Source organism: Apiospora hydei, assembly GCF_038363865.1.
Source record: "Apiospora hydei strain CBS 114990 chromosome Unknown utg000004l_segment0_segment0, whole genome shotgun sequence".
In the NCBI taxonomy this organism is placed as follows: Eukaryota; Fungi; Ascomycota; class Sordariomycetes; order Amphisphaeriales; family Apiosporaceae; genus Apiospora; species Apiospora hydei.
In genome coordinates, this window is record NW_027117363.1 from 1,374,499 (window position 1) to 1,393,895 (window position 19,397).

Consider the following 19,397-nt stretch of genomic DNA (forward strand, 5'->3'; position numbering starts at 1 on the left):
GTCTCGTCAGGCGGTACACTTACCGGCTCTACTGGTGTATTAGATCGGCGAGACTCGGTGGCTTGTGAATTGGATTGCTCGTCGCTGTGACTGACAACCAGTGCAACCCGGGTAACGTTGGATCTGATTTCCAGAGGGATTAGCAAGGCTATAAAGCCTTCGGATCACCGAACTCTACCTCAACATGTCCGCAAGGACAGCAACAGCCATGATGCGGATCGCTATTGCAGGGGGCGGCGGCTTCGCCAATATCCTCGTCCGCGAGCTTTCCGAAAGCGCACATGCCCTCATCGTGCTTTCCACTCAAGTAAGCCCCGAGTGCCACGGCTTTTTTTCCTCAGATCTAACAGAGTATCCATCCAGGAGCATCCCGAATTCGACGAATTCGACTGTCAAGTCGCGGTTGTCGACTATGATAATATGGACAACCTTAGATTTATCCTTCAGGGCGTCGACCTCGTGATTTCGACTATCTGCGGTACACCTCAAGTCAACCTTATAGATGCCGCCAGACGAGCCCGAGTACGCTGCTTCGTCCCCTCCGAGTTCGAAGGCGCCCTGAGTCACCGGCCCGGTGATACTGACCCTTTGGACCGGGGCTCCTCGACAGCCCTGGACTACCTTCGGCGTTGGTCAACATCGAGATCACATCCGATGAAGTTCACCGTGTTCTCGTGCGGTCTCTTCTACGAAAGGCTGGCCCCGGGAGGCCTTGATGCCTACAGCATGGGTTACAGCTCCAATGTACAGAACGAGGGGGACTATCTGGTCAATCTTCGCAATGGCACCGCCGAGATACCCGAAGTCAACGCGCAGGGCCGTTCGGTACATATCACCATGACCTCGGTCTATGATGTAGCCAGGTTCGTCGCTGCAGCCATTGAGCTTGGTCTCGACAGCTGGCCGAGAGAGTTCAAGATGAGCGGTGCTTCTTTGTCAACGAAGCATCTAGTAGAGGTCTGCGAAGAGGTTCGAGGAGGTACGCCGCATCTATAGTTCCGTTTGCTTTGATGCTACTTTCTACTGACCAGACAAAGTCACGTTCAATAAAATCACCAGGCCATACAGTGAGCTCCTTTCATGGCTCCAGCACTACGAGGACCACCAAGACTGGACACACTGGTACCACATGCAGCAACTTGTCCAGACAGCAAATGGTCGGTTCCATTTCAGCAACCCAAACCTCAACGAGATGGTTCCTGTTCAACCAGTTGGGCTTCGTGCTTGGCTTCAAGAGATTTGGGGACCAGGTTTCTGAACCCTGTTACTATTGCAGCTCCCACCTTTGGCTTGGCCATTTGCCTTCTTTCACAAACACGTCTTTTTCCTAGTCCGTTTCCCCGGTTCATCTTTGTCGAAAGCACTTGACGTCCAGGCGACTTCAAGCACATCTATACAAGCCCAAATATCATATCGGACAATTCGGAAACCAACATTTCCCCGAGGGTAGATTCAGGCTGTTTCGAGGCAGAACCTGTGATGGCAGGCACTGCCGATTCTTCTTCAGGACAACTTGGAGGCGAGCAATCGCTGTCATAGGCAGTCACTGTTATTTTCTGCTGTACTTTATCCTTCTTGTATCACAGACCCAGAACCAGATATTCGCTTTCTCGCATATACGAACTGAGCAAGTAATCACCCAAATCTCCCAATGAAGGGCCACAGCCAAGTCGCACTTGCTTCTTGGCTGTTGTTGCTTTGCATATGTGTATTAAGTACATGTAGGTAGGTAGGCTGCCACATCTACCCAGACCAACCTGAGAGTCTGCTTTCTTCGATTGCCTTGACTCGTACGAGCCGGAACCCACCAATGGCCTCTGAGTGGTCTTGTATTTTTCCCTTCCCCCCACGCTGCTGCAACCCGCATTGCTGCATTTCACTACTGCAAGTGATGTAGCCCTATGACCTCGGCCCACTCTCCCATCTCGACGGGGGGCCTCTTCTCTGGGCTGGCGCTCGCCACACCGAAAAGCGTATTGGATGTAAATACATTCATTCCTACAGACCTACCTACCTACCTACCTACATTGCAGATGGATATAGCTATATTAGGTAGTGCCACCTTCGTTATAGGGTCCCCTGTCACGATTTATGCACAAAGGGTCACTGGGCCTGGCGCGCGCCCCAGACTACCTCGGTACGGGCCTGGTTGATATGTTTCTGCACAACCTATCAGTCCCTACACGCATTCCCTCGGATGAAACCAACGTCGACTAAGAGCCTCATTCAATGGATGAAAATACGAGGTCACTTTGCGCACGGTCTGCCGCTGCCTACCCTACCTACTCACTCCACCGTCGCACATCTACACAGCCCTACCGGCTACTGCAAGCTGAATGACTGTATAGGTAGCTATAATCTTACATTCTACCGAGTCCACCTTCTCTTTCTCTCCCTCCTGGTGTTTCACAAACAACCCCCTTCGATGGGCCTTCTGCCTGTTACCCGGAAATCAACAATGTGCATAAGGGATCACAGGCATGTAGCTACCACCTACTATCGCAGGTTTCTGCCTGGAGGCCCGAGGGGAAAAGGACCAGCCTGCATCAAATTGCTTTGAATATCGCTCGCAGTCTACCTACCTAGTCTACTACTACCTAGTCTAATAGTATGTGAATGAAGATTTGAAAATGCACCATGCAACGTGTGAAAAAAAATGTTCAATAACAAAAAAATGACAACGCCACCCTCCCTCCCAACCGCCCCTTACTCCTCTGGCTATGTAGTTTTCCCGCTTCTTATGCTTCTTCTTCTTCTTCTTCTTGCTTCTTTGCGCATTTGAACATTCTACCTCTTTCTCTTTCCCTTCTATATGCCTTTCCATGAAATTGCCCCCGCCCGTCGAACCTGAAGCAGTTTTGTTGAAAAAAGGATATATGCTGCTCTCTACCTAGTACATATGCGCCCAAATAATATGCCGGCTGACTGACCAAAAGAAAGCAGGCCATGTTCCCCACTCTCCCGTCTCCCCCAATCCCTTGGTTGCGTCCCTTAAATATCCTGCAGATGACCTCCAAGCAAAGCTCGCAAGAATGGAGTGGTAGGGAATGGCGGAACCGTGCGAACTCCTGGATCTGTAGACCGAAGAATAATGACGGCTCCCCATCACCGCTAATATTTCAACGATGGTAGCTCCCGTCTCTAGCCGTGTGACCACACCGATTTCTCCGTGCAGGTCACACACGCACTGGGCGTGTTTTCCCTTTTTCTTTCCTTGATCTGCTTATTGCGCCACAGCAGTAGGAGCAGGTACTGCACCGTTTGCGTCCTCGTCGGTACCGAACTCGTCGACGACCCAGAGGCAGAACTTCTCCCAGTCGACGGCCCACTCCTGAAGTCGCTTGGCCTTGAGGCCGCTGCCGACCGATGCCTCCTTGACGTCGCGGGTCCACTTGTCGGCCGTCTGGTCCTCGAAGGCGGACCAGCGGATGCTGTTCTCGGCTAGGGACCCGAGCCCCGCGAGCCCCAGGTTCTCCCAGCCCTGGAGCGCCTGCCAGAAGTCGTGGGTGCACCCGGCTGTGTCCTGGCCCAGCATGGCCGGGTCGTCGTTGCAGAGGCAGCAGGGGACGCCGCGGGCCAGGAGAGCGGGTAGCGGGTGGCTCATGACGGAGCCGCAGAGGCGGAGGACCTCGTTGCTGATGGGGCAACTCTCGATGAGGATGCGCTTCTCCTTGACCAGGTCGATCAGGAGCGGGTGCTTGTACAGACTGAAACCGTGGCCGATGCGCCGCGTCCCCAGCAGCACCGCGTCGTACAGGTTGTGATCCGTCTCGCTGCCGGAGCCCAGGCACTCGCCGGCGTGGAAGAAGAAGGGGATGTTGACCCCTTCCTCGGCGCACTGCTTGCGGAACCAGAAGAGCTCCGGCAGCAGGTCGCGCAGGGGGCGGCCGCCGTCCTCCTGGCCGACCAGGTCGTAGCCGGCGATGAGGTGCGGATGCGTGATCTTGGTCGTGATGCACTGGTCCATGTTGTGGACAATGTCGCGCGTCGGCAGCCAGCGGACGCAGCACCAGATGATGCGGAACCCCAGAAGCCCTTGCCCTCGGGCGTCTCCTGGAACTTCTTGACCTCCTCGTCCAGCACGTCCATCATGTGCACGTAGTCCGTGTCGGGCGTCTCGCTGCCCTGCTGGTAGTAGTCGAGCCCCCACGCGAACCGTAGCTCGGCGTACATGATGCCGTCGTCCTTGAGCAAGTGCATGAGCCGCCGCAGGAACTGCCGGTAGATGTTCTCGTGGTGGAGGAACGAGTTGACGACGCGGAAGCACTTGTAGAACTTGGTCCAGATCTCGTCGACGCCGTGGTGTTGCGCCACAGCGTCAGTCCGCGAGAGGGTGCAGCGGCTGTGGACCCACTTCAGAAAGCCCTCTCGGCCCCCGTCGGGAAAGGCGTCTGCGGCCTGGGTAATGCGGATAAAGGTGCCCGGCGCGTAGTCCTTGCTGTAGAGACTGTCCTTTGTCCGCGCCGTCTTGAAGAAGCGGAAGAGGAGGGTGGCGTTCTCGAGGGCCCGGGGCGACGTCAGCGGCATGTCGGCCGAGATGTGCATGCCGGGCTCCTTCATGAGGACGTCGAGCAGGAACTTGAAGTCGACCATGGCGTCGATGTGGGCGTGCAGCAGGGAGCCCTTGGGCATGCGCCGGACAATCTGCCACAGCTTGGTCTGCTCCATGCGGTCCTTGGAGAGGGAGAACATCATGCCCGGGTGGACGGTGATGTTCTCGCTCTCCTTGGCGAGCTCGTCCTCGAGCTGGGGGTCCAGATGGTGCGCTGCTCCTGGTTGCGGATGCGCTCGACGATGGCGCAGGCGCGGCGGGCGAGGGGCGAGAGGCTCTGGCGGAAGGAGGCATCGCTGCGCTGGGTGGCCTCCTGGGCGATGAGGCGCTCACGGCCCTCGATGTACTGCTGGATGAAGGGTTCGCCCGTGGTGGGGACTTCCTGGGAGACCTCTTCCCACTCCTGGTCTGTGAATGGCATCTTCTGTGTGATGTTGCTTGCGTGGGCGTGTGTGAAGTCTGGGTCTTCTGGAGGAGGTAGGGGCGAAGTGAGGTTGTGATAATAGAAAGTCGCCCGTCCGTTGGTCGGGTCAATTTTGCTGATGGGCACTTCGCGGTGTCCGGTCTCCTGACACTAACCAGTTGCAGCTATAAATAAGTAATCTCTTGGCAATCTCCCTTTATCGCAATTTCGAAGACGCAGGCCCAGGGGGACGGGATGGTGGTGCTGGCACTGGCTTATATCCTGTCGGCTCTGGATCATCACATACGCCCTGCTCGCCTGCTTGATTGCATCCTATAGTCAATATAAATCTAATGCGTTGTCCGTCTCAAGTCGCCTAGCGGGACGACTCAAAGTGTAGCAATATCGGATTGCACGACGGATCCCCGCTCTTTTTCTCAGCCCACTAAAATCCATGGTTGGGACCCCTCGAAACAGTGCATCATGCTTGCCGCCGCTAGCGGGGACGGAGGTTGCCAGGTTGCCAGGTTGCCTACAGGCTACAGGCTCCAGCACTGGCTGCCTACAGTACTTGCAGAACAGTATGTACCTACACGCACGCCAAGATGCCAGCGTCCCAGAGCCTGGGTAACCTCCGTCGCTTCTCTCCTTGTCTCCTTAATGCGACTGACCTCGGTATCTGTCGCCATTGAAACGAAACGACGAACAGGCATTGATGGCTTCTTCCAGGTGACGGTCAATCGCGATGACGAGAAACCAGAAACCCGTACGTGCCGATGGCGGGCAACACCTGCCACCTGCTGACACCCAGTTTCATGCCCTGACTCATTTCTGTCATTGTCACCCGGCACCGATAGTGGTCTACCCAACCGGCGGACAACGGCGGTTACGCTTTTATGCTGCTGGGCTGTTTCTCATTCTCGTTGTTTTCTTCACAGCTGAGCTTCTATAGCTTTCACGGCTGAACTATAGGGCTCAGACATTGTGCCGGGCTAGCCTCATTTCTTTGACAGTCCATCCGGAATGCAACCTTATCCCCTAGCATGGACCTTCAGCAACGGATATACACGCAAACCTTAAGCCCGAAAACAAAGGCAGCAGGCGCGAAGCTGAACAACTTCCATCGAGATTGAACCTTGAATACTACCAGAAGGCTGCAACATCGGCATCACCTGCTGCAGCAGAAGACGTGGCCTGATAAACGTATGCCTTGACATTGCCTTCATCAAAGTCGGCATGACCAACACTCGAGGAAATTGCACATATTGTGACGACAACCCCCGATCTTGCGATGCAGAGAAAATCAAACAGGACCGGACGCAGTCGGAAGAATTGAAGTCAACTCTTCTTGCCCCCAATAGCTAACTACATGTACCTACGCTTTGCGCACCCGGACCATGCAATGGCCCCTTCGTTCGCCCGTCGTAGTAATCTGCTCGCCATGTTGGAGGCTGCCGTGTAACAAAAGAACCCCCCCCGTCTCTCATGCAATTTCAATTCTCTTGGGCCAACTGGCGGTGCGGGGAAGGGCGGCTTGCTCAAGCTTATGATAAGTCGATCAAAACGCATGAACAAATGATGTGATCATTGTCGTCCATAGGCCCCCTCCATATGCTGGCCGGTCGTTGACTGAAGGAAGGGTGGCGGCGAAATATCTAATCTCAATCAGGCATCACACATACAGACACGCCCATCATGTCCAACACCCACAGAACAGCGTCGTGCATATGCGGCGCCATCCAGATCAACGTCACCGGCGCGCACTGCGGCTCGTGCCAGAAGGCAACCGGCGTGATATTCGCCAGTAATGTAGTATACAAAGGCGACGTACGCACAACTTACCTAGCCGACAAGTACCCCTATCTGACATAGGCACCGTCTCAAAATACAACAGCAAGTTCAGATCACCTTTCCTAAAGGAGGGACGACCCGGCGGCCGTCCTCAAGATGTTTGAGGACACGCAGTCGTCCGACTCGGGAACCGTGATCCTGCGCTCCTTCTGCGCCATCTGCGGGAGCCGCGTGACAGGGCAGCGCCAGGGCAGCCCGGATCGCGTCGTGATGGGGATGGGCCTCTTCGGTAATGATGGAGATGGCCGCGACCGCGACTTGAAGGCGGAAATAAAGCCGACGTCCGAGTATTTCTGTATCAACCGCACGGCTTGGCTGGGCGAGATCCAGGGGGCACTACGCGTCTTGAGAAGATGTCGTAAGCTCCACGTTGCCACGAGTGAGTAGAGAGGGGATAAATTGGAATAGGAATGGGAATGGGTCGGTCACTTGGCCATTGGGTTGCAGTCTAATAAGAGCGAGTAGCTCAGACTGGTTCCGAGGGCAGGTTCAGGCGAGGCAAGCATGTTGGATCGATCGATGGGTTGATGCTTATGGTTGGGTAAGATCATCATGATGATGGGAGATTGCTGGCTGCATGCGAAGAGGCCAGCCTGAGAGTGATACGCAGATGAACTGGTCGGAGATTTGCCCAAAACCGACGTCTGTGTATGTCACAAGTATCTCGCCTTCAGGTCGAATGTACACTGCCCGTAGCCTTCATGCACCACCACCACATTGCAGTCTATGCAAGTGACTGCAGATACCGCCTGTCCCTGGGGTATATAGCTGATGTATCCCATAAGATTAGGTCTGTGGTTACACAACTTTTCTGGTAGGGCTGAGAGTGACTCCGCGGTGCACCATGGGGGTCATTCGTCATCTGTATTGGAGGATGGGGATAGACTCCTTGGTGCTGCACGAACCATGTAACCCAAGCAACTCCGCCCGAGGTCACACAAAGAGTCTACCTATAACCGGCCAGTAAGAAGTTGATTCAGCCCTAAGCGCCGGCAGGTAGCGGGAGCTGAACTGCAAGACAGGCCTCGTCCAGTGGTTGCCTTATTTCGTTGGGGCTGCCTATTGGAATAAGCTCATGCGGCCGGCCGGCCGGCAAGCCCGAAAGATGAATGATATTGATCTTCCAGGAACTGCTGCTCGGCAAGATGTCCAAAGTCCCATGCATTGGTAGCACTGCAGAGGTTGCGTAAGATGATAAACCTCCATTTGAGAAGCGGAGGGGCTTCGCTGGGCTGTCGAGTTGGGCGTTGCAGCGGCATACTTGGAGACTAGGGGGGGCGCTTTTGAGTCACATACTGCCTATACTATGGCCTTGTACATGGTTATACAATGTAAGGCAGATGAAACCTTTGGGATGAGATGAGATAGGCAGTGAGGGAGGCGTGCAGCCGTAGGAGTGAGATGCCCAAAATGACCAACCTGCATGCTTTGAGAGGTCTGGTGAGATTTCAAGTGCCGTGGCTCTAGTGGTGGATTATGTACAGTGATTCCAGAATTAATACACGGACTTATATGAATGTGTCAAAACACTGGTCATACCGTATTATCTAGCTGGCAGGGAGTTGATAGGTCTTACAAACTGGGAATAGTGACCAACTCAGATAGTGGTGCCAACCATCATCCGTATCTTAACACTCTCGTATTCAATCACTGTCAGTCCCGAAAGTAAGGATCGTTTTGAAAGTCACTGGCACATAGAAACTCTGAATAACTGACTGACTAACTACAATCAAACAAGTACTGGTACAGCAACCGGTGCCCCTTGCGCTCTTACCAAGGGATATATTACTAGGAGAAGGCAGCTCCTCTTCATCCTCTTCACTGGACTTTTCAACACTACTCTGGTCATCAGACTGATATGTGGCAAGAAATACATCTCGCGCTAGTGATTAGATTAACTCTCTGAATCGTATGTCGATAATAGGCTTCTTCCTCAAGGAAACCAGCTGCTAAGGGGTAGATAGAGGCCTGCCGTGTGGCTCAGAGCCTGGCAGCTCGGCTTCGGTTCAGTGTAGCGTCCATGACGTGAGGTTTCTGACATCCCGTCCGTCACATTAAAAACTGCCTGTGTCATGCAAATTGTATCGATAGCGATTCAGATGGTCAGTATGGTATTCATTTGTCGTTAGGGCCTGCTAGGGGACCTTTCGAGGACACTCAGTCCCTCTATCAAGTAGGAATCCATGTTATGACCCGACGCTCAACGACATGCCGGTACAGCCTGCTTTGTAAGAAGTAGCGACAGCAGAGGCATAAAGAAAAGTTTCTATTGAATCCTTGAACACGAGGTGCACGTTTACTACTATTCAGGACTTTATGTATCACTATATGAAGTGTGTAGGTCCTTAGGCCTCTTGAGGCTTTCGTCTCCTTTTTCTGCGACAAGCTGGGTCCCGTATAAGCTACAGAGAACCCATTATATATCACATTACAAGTAGCCAGCCTTTCCAATGATAGTATCTGGACTGGTGATAAGGACGGTCTGCTTTGTGCGACTTCTGACCTTCACTGTGAGTCTTCGTCATGCTCCTGCATCCTCCCCGAACCCCCTATTCCATCATCGTCAAGCACTTGACAATCCTAATCTCGGAAATCTCAATCTGCTAGTATGTCCAACTTGTTTGGCGCAATAACCCAAGCGAGCAACAGAAGATCACATACACTCTCGATGGAGCGATCGCTCTACTTGGGATATAACACATAGACTCGGATCGCTGCTCACAGACCGCAAAGTCGTTGCCTGGCTACCTCCTAGCGATACCCATAGCGACGACATCGTAAACAATGATATAGAGAACATCAATACTGTCAGCCGCGACTGCCCATATGATTGGTGGACTATTGGTATAGGGCTACGGCAATGCTCATGTTTCACAGGGGTTATACTTGGAACCCCCACGGCATCGAATACCACCCTTACATCTAGCGCGAAGCAGGCAAGAACGACGATAGGGGCTCGCTGATTAATCCTATAGGACCTGCCATATCTGCCGAGGATCCCGTGGGTGATGTGGTCAAACTATATCGTTGCCTGGCTCACCTGTCCAGATATCACATTTGAGTAGCAATGACAGACAGTCAAGCTACGGGTAGGCTCAATGGATGTATGGTGTCTTGGCCATCGCGGTGGGCAAGGGGTTACGCTACAGTTGTCATTCCCCTTGCCCAGATTCCTTTATATACTTGAATGGAGAGACTGCTGCTAACACACACTACATGGACCTTCTCTTGGGCGATCACCGCTTGTCTGGGCCATATATGCTTACTCCGCCTCAGATCTTCCTCTTTGGGTCTCTCGGTCCGACGATAATGATGCCCTCGTTCCTTAAGTGAGTGGAAGGCTTTCCACGTTGCATATCCAAAGCCAGACATGTCCGTTAGCATGTAAACGCGAACAACTACATGTTCAACACCGCTTGATCGTCTCATACAAGTATCAAGCATTTACAAACAACAAATGCTTGACCTCGACGTCTGGGGGAGTGTGACAGGATCCTACTCGTTGGGGGGGTCATCATGACCTTCTCCTAATGACTATCTATGAGGCTCAAAGGACCCATTACGAACATCCCATAAGTGTGGATGAGATATAGAGAGAGCTTTGGGCCATATTTGTCTTTTGTTACAGCGAGAGGCTGCACCACTCCGCGACGCAAGCCGATTCCTCAAGGTGAAGAGCACATCAACGCAAATGCCATTGGATAACCGTGCTGTCGAATGTAGTCTGCCCAGGTGTTGGGCACAGCGATTCGCACTCTTATGCCGGGCGCCAGAGACCCAGCAGGTCAGGCGACTGCCTAGCCGGGTGGCGCACAGCGCCGGGCCCAGGGGAGATGTTCCGGAGGGTGTCTGGAACCGAAATCTGAATACCAAAGGTGAGTGACTTCCTGGTTGCGAGTTCCCTCTAGGGCCTAACCTTCTATCTCGAGCTTCGGGACCCCTTCTTCCGTAATGAACCAGAGGCAATATTGTCAAGACGGTGATCGTGACTGGCTAATACAGGTTGTTTCTCCCGGGTCTATGAAGAGTATACGCATGGCATTGGCCTCCTCCCTATAGCTTCTGTCACAATTGGGTGTTGGCACATGATTATTCATTCAGTCCCTTGTATGTGTTCCCCATGAACGATAACGCCCATCCAAAGTCTTGAAAGCACGACTTTCCCAGCCGCTGTTCGACAGGCATCCCCCAAAGTTCCGCCTCGTTGAGGAGAGTAACGCGCCGCCAGTAGCATCAAGGCAAACAGACCTTCATAACCCACGATACCAACACTCAAGATACCTTTCATGCACTTCATACCCCATCCCACCTACAACTCCACAGCCACTCCGGTCTACAGGCGGCCAACTGTGCCAATGGACAATCGACGCCTGCTGACAAAGTAGTACTTTTCCATGCTATCGCATCACTGGCTGATCGGTCAGGCAGCTGCTCGCGGCTCGTGGCGGGCCCTTCGCAAACTATTACCCTATACCTCCTGTCCTTGGCGTCTGACTGCGATTTTCCTTTCTTTCATGCATCTATGCCCATACATAAACTCAATTAGGACGAAGTCATAAAAAGGAACCCAGAACAAGCAAAAGAAATGCAATCACATGCCCCCTCCTCTTAGCCCAGCCACACTCTCCAAGAGAGACATTCCCCCGACGCTTACCGGACCTGATTCTCCCGCAATACTCCACTCCCCTAGCAGCAGGATTCAAGGAGGCATGACGAATGATGACTACATGTATATCTGCATATACATACATACTCGCAAGACCATCCCGATTTCACTATGCAGGGCCAGCTTACTATAGGCGCGCATCGGCGGCAGGTGACAGAATGTTCATTGGACCAACCAATGATATGAGGATGGCTGGCCACAGGCACAAGCACTTGCATAGTTGGCCCATGAGGGTGGCATAGATAAGCAAAAAAAAGGAAGGGACCGAACACACACGATCTTTGCAGGTTCGATGTTGGGTCTCGTTACCCACCTACTGTTATTATTAATTGACCTTGGGCAGCAGCATAATAATTACACGGTGCCCAAAAGCTATCAGGCAAGGAAGGATACCAGGCAGCTTCAGGTAGGGCAGACAATTTTGTCTAGGACGGACGAGCGAATGAAGCGGGCGAACCAAGACGGAGCCGTTTACCACATGAGGAGCCGCAGGGGGTGCGGGAGGGGATGGGTTCGAGTATGGGCAGGCTGCCAGGGTGGATCTTTTACATAAATCCCCGAGGTGGCCGCTGGCGCCTTATGGAGTCGACTTGCAGGTGTTGCTTCTTTGACCATACAGCTGCATCTTTGTAGATCCTAAGCATCTCCGTGGATGTAGCATTCTTGCTTCTTGCATAAGGCCAAGGGGGAGGAGGGGCGATATGAGGCAATGGCGGGTTACCCTGTAAAGGGAGAAGAGGCAAGGGAATCGGTAATGGCGGCGGCCGACATCGTAAGGGCAAGCGTATGTACTGATGTTGTCCAGGCGGTACGGGTGGTAGTGGTGGTTCATCTCGGGACAGTAGGGCAGACTTACTTAGCTGCAGATCTGGCCTGTGAAACCAGGCCTGGATAGCAGGTCTTCGCAGCTTGAGCCGTCGCTCCGCTATCTGTCCCAGCCAGTCTGTCGGGTTTTTCGGAGCATCTTATAGGTCAAGCCCAACTTTCCCCGGAGGCCAGGGGACGACCTCATTGGCTGATATTGGTGCGGCGCAGCATCCGAGCTAACCCCGGCTCCGAGCTGACCAGGTTTTCCGCTGGGCTCGTCTATGATTGGACTATCCGGCCGTTCAGAGCAATTCTGCAGCAACTTGTCTTTTGCCAAGGGGTGTGCCATGGTGTGGGGACGGGCGCTGAGTTGCTTTTCCTTGCATGAAATCGCCAGCGGAGAAATTCGTTTCTTAGCGGCCGTTTAATCGTCATCTCAACCTCATCGGCGGCACGCTGAGGCGGCATAAGCAAATCTGCCATATGTCTAGGACCTCCACACGGCGGCTACTCCAGGTTCCAGACTGCCACTCGGTCAGCACGTGCTTTCGAAAAAGCAATTGTATGGAAAACACGGCCTGTAGGCACCAACATTGGACAGCCCAGTTATCGCGCCCCCTTCGGATTCTTATCCCCTTCAGGGAGGAATTCCCTTCCGCATCCACTTGGCATGTACATGCACGGTAGATCTGTCCACGTAGACTTCAAATCTCGAAAGATATCAGATCTGTCGCGGAGTAACGACCGCAAGCGTGTGCACCTCCCATTAGAAACATTTCCCACATCTGTCATAATCTGAGTAGTCATCAAAATCGAAGATATCATTCTTGCCTTCTCGTAGAAGAGGCTGCAGTACCCGACAATCGGTAATGACAAATCATCATCCAGTAGTCATCTTATTCCTGTGGTTATGATCGGGTGATGAGACGGTACAGGGCTATCCCGACGGTGTTCTTGAAAGAAAGAATACACCGTCTCTATAGTCGTAAATGAAATGAGTCGGATGGCACCTGCCGTGCTGCCAAAGATTGGCCGTCTGTTGTGGTAGCCGGGGTGCGCCAACGAGTGGCAGGAAACCAGCCCCTTCCCTTGCCTGCATGGAGCTATCGTGACGCTGCGTTAGAAGACCCAAGTCCAGCGCAGTCTTCATCGGATGTCTTTATCTAGGTATATATTCGGTTTCAGCCTCCGAACCGAGATAGCACACTCCCATGATCGACATTACATGGGGCTCGTTTTGCTTTTGTTCCGCAGCGATTATGGAAAGATTGTTGTAATGCGTTTGGGCTTTTGATCGGTAGGAGATTTTCTCGGGGCTTCATCATCTCGGGAACAACTTCGTATAAATTGGCTGACCGAGTATGTGTAGAGTCGAACATTGAATGCAATTTAGAGCCTGTCTCGGGCTTTGGGAAGCTCGCTGTGCCAACTCTTCAGCCAGCCGGCCACAGCCCGATGTGTTGAGGTCCACTGGCAGCAATATGGTAGAACCCATGGAAAATCCACATGAATGCGGAATAATCTCAAACGGCATGTTGACATTGATCTTCTGCATCGAAGAGTAGCCTCGCGGATGTATATTCTTAAACAATATCTGATTGGGCAATGGGATGACAGCCGCCCCCAGGCCCCCTCTTGGGAGGATGTGCTGCAGGGAAATCGGGGTTGATGTAAGCCAGCTCCCGAATGGACTCGTTTGGTAACTTCTATACGGATAACTCGGTGCTGTATAGGTATGTATGCCTTTCTAAGTCACATATCTATCAGACTGTGGGGAACATGTCGTTCTCGGATGTGCTCGCTAGTTGCAGATCGCGATGCCTTCTTACCGCAAGGGACGACTTGGCAAACATTAGCAGTGAGATGCCAAAAGAAGGTGGAGGGGCGAATAATATGATACTTCATACTAATGTATAAGTACAATGCAAGTATAGGGATCTAGCCTTCCAAATATATGGTGCAATCATGCCCTTAGTTGACGGGCAGAGTCAGGGATCATGATGCTATAACGCATGTACGACATGACCCCTTTGGATCGTTCTGCAGGTGTGACCTCGATGGTGAGTTTGACACATCGACTAGCGTCGGAGAATATTAGTGCCAGGAGGTGTGTCTCACCAGCATGATATTGCTTATTTCCAATGCAGATGCCGGGTCCCAAACCTAATTGCCACCTCAGTGAGACATGTCAAGACATCTGCACTTGATCGTGGCGCCTTGCCATCTTGAACCACTGTGCAAACGTGCGACATTAAAGGGGCACTTGCAGCAACAGACAGTCATGTGATCAGGAGTTGGGGATCGGATATCCTTCAGCCTCATTTCTTTTGGCATCGTACACTTTAGACCAAACTCTGTACCAGCTGTGCTTGCACGCAGAGTGCGACACCTGCGCCAGACGCTAGGTAAAGGTGATCTTTTTGCCCATCAGACTCTGGAAGACGTCGTCAAGCACTTTCCGCTTCTTCGATCGGCCTTCGGCTAGTTTCGTCTCGTCGTCGGCCTCGGCCTCTTCATGTTGGCCTTCTAGTCGTGGTACCCAAGCTCTGATATGCCCGTCCAGATGCGCACTAAATATAGCCCCAGCCATGTTGTTACCGCCCATGACCACCCCACTTGACTCACCACCTCCGCCTGCCCCACGCCACGCCAGAGCGGTGACTCTGTTCTTGACGGTCCTCTCCGCGCCACTGCCAGAGCGCACACCGGCCGTAGCAGGGCCTGTATTTCGTAGCCTGGTGACAACTCCTCCGTCATGAAGATCCAGGACAAGAATCTCAGTCTCATTGGGCCAAAACAGCAGTTCTTTCGTCGGATGTGTCAGGCCAACCGGCGAAGTAAACATCGTCACCGAGGCAAGTTGGCTGTTCTTGATGCTTGGACCGAAGCTTGCCAGAGTGTTCGCGCCTGTGGCGGCATCCCAGACCCTAATGCGGCGATCTTGGGCAGCCGAGATGATATAATTTCCATCGTCCGTCCATGCCAGGCCATTGACGGGGCCGGAATGTGCTTTGGCGGAAACGCGGGAGCGAAGCTTGCCGTCCAGGCCGAGCAACCCGTTGCGGTAGAGTCCTAGGCTGTCCTCTTGATCAAGCATCCCTATGGAACTACCGGATCTGCGCACATCCCAAATCCTGACGGTTCCGTCAACACTGCCTGTAGCCAAGACATGTTCGTGCCGCGGTGACCAAGCCGTTGCGAGAACAGCACCGTTGTGGCCTACAAGTGATTGGACGCTAGAACCTGAGCGCAGATCCACCAGTCGTACCGTGGGGTACTGGGTCCCGCATGCGACAAGCAGATGGTCGGCAATAGGAGATATAGCATGCGTATAGATCTTTGACTCCAGATTGAACGAACCCGAGATAGTCACTGTTTCTGTTGACCAAAGTTTCAGGGTGTGGTCGAACGATGCCGAAAGAAAAGCAGCCGAATCAAAGGGATAGAAGGATAAATGAGTGATTCCAAACTTGTGTCCCTTGTCTCCACGGGGTATCCTTGCAATTGGAGTGTAAGTGTGGCCGTTGATGCCTGGATTCGCACCCGCATCTAGATCCCATATCTTCAATGAGGCATCCGAGCCGCCAGATATCATCAACCGACCATCAAACCTCTCGATGGCTAGAGCGTTAACTCCAGACTGGTGTGCCCATATTGCCCTCTTCTCGCCCCCAATGGCGGAAGGGCCAGTCTGGTCATCCTGGATTACAGTGCCACGCTCACCCCCATCAAATCGGAGCGTCGGGGCTGCTTGTAACGAATGTAAGAGCTGTGTAGTCTGCAATCGGGCAAATACATTGGGACTGAGGTTCCCAGTGGAACGTTCAAACAGAAGATAATTCATGCATCTGGTTTTTGTCTATACAGAACCGAGTGATTCAATCCGATGAAACGGAGCTTTTTGCGCTGACTGGAGAGGATAAGCAGGACCGTTGGTGAGATTCTAAGGAGACATGATGTTGAAAAAGACCATATGACGGTGCTTCATCCTCCAAGTAGTCCGAGGAAGGTCCAAGGCTAAAACACATCCATGATTGGCTCAACCCCCAAAAGTGTAGGTTAAGGACGACCCCACATTCTTTTTGGTGCACATTCCAGGAACTCAGAGCGTGTCTTCGGACTTTAATAATTGGATATTTTCCCACAGCAGAGAGATGCCAGACATGGAGTCAATTGCAGCCCGCGTGCATTTTTGAAGCCGTGTACATGATATGGCATTCCTGTGAGGTCGCACTACATTGCCTCAACGTATCATGCTCGGTGGTGTGCACTGCAAAAAGATTCATATTCTGCTTGAGCCCGGCTGAGACATTAGCCACATCTTTGCAGGAATTGGTCAGGCAGCTTCATCTGGGAGGTGATGGCCACGTCAAACTCTAAGAGAAGCCAATCCAGGGCGCAGTCGACATCTCTCTCCGAGACCGAGAATTCCTCAGGCCCAAACATTGCCGAGAAGAAACACAAGCGTCGCAAGCGAGATGCAAATGTTTACGACGCAGTAGCGGGTAAGTCGTCATTGGGCAGGAACGGACTGCCAAGTAATCACGTCCACGGTTTTCTCAGAGTCGCTGACGATTGCAATGACAAATAGGCCGGGTTACGACAACACTTCCACTGGAAGATGCGTCAGACTCTGATGCGGCGACGCCTTATCGGCGTGACCAGGCTGGGAGGCTTCGCGACCCCACGCTCGCCCCTGAGGAGGTCCTTTTCCGACGAGTGAAAGCGCCAATCCGCTTCGCGGAAAAGGATGTCTATCACGCACATGAGGCTCTGCCCGGCGGAGGCAGAGACGTGCTTCCGGATAGTGATATGCTCAAGGCGATCCATGGCTACGCCAGCCACTTTTACGCAGCGATGGGCGCGGCGGCACGGGGCCCCGGTGCTGCTGAGAGCCGCGGTAGCAGCAGCGGTAACATCGATGAGCAGAGCATGGACGAGACGGCCCTGATCGCATTCGGCATTCTGCTCGAGGAAGCTGCACGGGACGCCCTGGGGAAGAGGGGCGACCTGGTTTTCACAGAAGGGCAGAAGACGGTTGGCCAGGAGCTATCCCGGGATGTGATTGTCGGATTGCTGGGCGCTGATTCGCTGCCGCGGTCGAGACAGACAACGAACACGGCGGCCAACAGCAGTGGCAAAGGACGAGTAGAGTAGCAGTTCTTTTCTTCAGAGATAACGAGACCACGTTGTTGTTTCGGCAACAAATGCCCAACAGATGCCACCTGCCTACCCGCCTGTCTGCCTACCTGCCTACCTGCCTGCCTACCTACCTACCTACCTACCTACCTACCTACCTACCTACCTACCTGCCTACCTGCCTGGCGAGATTGGCGCAAATGCAGTGTCTCGAAGCGTGTGCATTATGCCTACCGCTTTCTCCAATCCTCCAAGCGTGTTTGGTTGATTGTTGCTTTCGCATAGCATTCGCCTAGCAATCGCATGCTACCAACGAACAGCTTCACTTGCATTGCCATAACCAAACCAGCAGATCGCCGTATGTCGGCCTTCCGAATTGTACCTGTACATGCCGATCTGCCCAAGAGGTGTTTTCCTTATTTGGATAGTCCGGTCGACATTATGTCCAGTTTCCTTTTGCCCGTCCAATCACTGAGCCGATCTTCTCGGCTATTGCACACCCCACCGACCGGACCTGCCCCCTTGTCCTACCGCCTACCCTCCATGCTGCAGTTTCGCTGCAGCAACTGTTTGTTGGTAGTACAAGCATCGCATCCAGTCAGCAGCCAGTCGCCTTCTGCAGCCTTAGTTGGGTAGTAGTATTTCTCGGGTGTGTGTGTGTGTGTGTGCGTGCGCGCGTGCGTGTGTGACACATTTTCCCCATGCTACATTACGATAATTTTATGATATGTCGAAAAAGAAGGGGGTCCGGGGTCTAACACATCGACGTCCTTTTTGGTTTCTGATCTCCAGCGTGCCTTGATGCGACCGCGATCGCGAGCGAGGGCGTTCTCCAGACTGGCTGGCTGGCATTTAGAGTGGGTGGCCACCCCCAGGGTCCTCATGCTATCCGGACTCTCGGGCGAGCCAGTCATCAGGCCACGGAAGCGTGGCTTCTCGCAGTGAGGCTGCCACTGCCCGCTGTGCCGCAGTGCCGCAGGAGGCGGATTTAATAATGTTCACGTATATTGTGTTCATCACCATGGATCAGTGTCAAGTGCCAATCCATATGATCCAATAGACCAGAGCGCGCAAGAGTATGTAGATGTTCTGCTGCATCTTCCCTCTGATTGGGCACTTGCTTGCGTGTTTCGTTGTTCTAGCTCTTCTCCCTCTCATTGCTTTTCGCTTACTGCTACTTGATTCTGATCTGACGGTGACGGGTTGGGGTCTAGACTACTGTACGTACATTCGAAGATCGTTTCATCGAAGTAACATGGACAAACCACATTTTCGTACCGTATTGCTAGGGTTGCCATATTGGCCTTGGATATGACTTGTCATATGACGGCCTGCAGTAGTGAGTGGCATGCTCCCTCTTTAGGAGGGAAGACCAGAACCGGGTAGTGCTGTCGATTGATGCTCGGAGTTTTCTTTGCATATGCTGTGAATTGGTGTCGACAATCAATCTTGGTCGGGGTTTGATGGTTGCTGCTGCAGTTTCACCAGATGGCGTATAATAGGCATATATACCTATATAGAGAGATACATATATGTATAGCGGGCGCTTCCATTACCACCTCTGGTGTTGCCTGCATTTTGCAGTCCGCTCCGGTGACGGAGACAGAAGATAGAGTGGAATATGAGGAGGCGATGATGATATGATGTGTACAGCATGCATCTGGTCTACCTATACCTCGGCACCAGCAGTCGTGATCGTTGGACGATGCACGCCTGAGCACTTACAAGGGCACCTACATATCCTTTGTGACCCAACTTTCATTGGATTTCAGGATATTGGAAACCGAGTAAGAGAACGAAAAGCTGCAATGCAGATAGCAGAGCTTACTGAGTCGATGATGTCTTAGCTCTCGGACTGGCATCTCGCTTGGACGGCACAGAGGGAAGGAATTGTTGTTTCGAAAGACAAGGCTCCTAGCGATGCTGAAATCCACGAACGCCTTGTAATCAATCGTTCTACCTATTCCGTCCACAGGCTG

At 52.9% G+C, this 19,397-nt stretch overlaps 5 protein-coding genes across 5 annotated transcripts; 3 read left to right on the forward strand and 2 right to left on the reverse strand.

The window, feature by feature from the left end:
* Nucleotides 1-184: 184 nt before the first annotated feature.
* Nucleotides 185-1,258, forward strand: PG997_002947 (uncharacterized protein; the record flags this gene model as incomplete). The annotated part of the gene is made up of 3 exons (XM_066807262.1): nucleotides 185-307; nucleotides 364-979; nucleotides 1,032-1,258. 3 exons carry the CDS (start codon nucleotides 185-187, stop codon nucleotides 1,256-1,258), a joined length of 966 nt encoding a protein of 321 aa, XP_066670880.1.
* A 1,965-nt stretch (nucleotides 1,259-3,223) lies between these two features.
* PG997_002948 (adenosine/AMP deaminase) lies at nucleotides 3,224-5,668 on the reverse strand (the record flags this gene model as incomplete). Its single annotated transcript, XM_066807263.1, has 5 exons — nucleotides 3,224-3,958; nucleotides 4,069-4,746; nucleotides 4,794-5,126; nucleotides 5,263-5,288; nucleotides 5,545-5,668. 5 exons carry the CDS (start codon nucleotides 5,666-5,668, stop codon nucleotides 3,224-3,226), a joined length of 1,896 nt encoding a protein of 631 aa, XP_066670881.1.
* A 982-nt stretch (nucleotides 5,669-6,650) lies between these two features.
* On the forward strand, nucleotides 6,651-7,193 carry PG997_002949 (uncharacterized protein; the record flags this gene model as incomplete). Its single annotated transcript, XM_066807264.1, has 2 exons — nucleotides 6,651-6,808; nucleotides 6,875-7,193. The coding sequence occupies 2 exons, from the start codon at nucleotides 6,651-6,653 to the stop codon at nucleotides 7,191-7,193; spliced, it is 477 nt and encodes a 158-aa protein (XP_066670882.1).
* A 7,487-nt stretch (nucleotides 7,194-14,680) lies between these two features.
* Nucleotides 14,681-16,123, reverse strand: PG997_002950 (uncharacterized protein; the record flags this gene model as incomplete). The annotated part of the gene is made up of 1 exon (XM_066807265.1): nucleotides 14,681-16,123. One exon carries the CDS (start codon nucleotides 16,121-16,123, stop codon nucleotides 14,681-14,683), a length of 1,443 nt encoding a protein of 480 aa, XP_066670883.1.
* Nucleotides 16,124-16,639: 516 nt separating this feature from the next.
* Nucleotides 16,640-17,436, forward strand: PG997_002951 (uncharacterized protein; the record flags this gene model as incomplete). The annotated part of the gene is made up of 2 exons (XM_066807266.1): nucleotides 16,640-16,784; nucleotides 16,871-17,436. 2 exons carry the CDS (start codon nucleotides 16,640-16,642, stop codon nucleotides 17,434-17,436), a joined length of 711 nt encoding a protein of 236 aa, XP_066670884.1.
* Nucleotides 17,437-19,397: the final 1,961 nt, after the last annotated feature.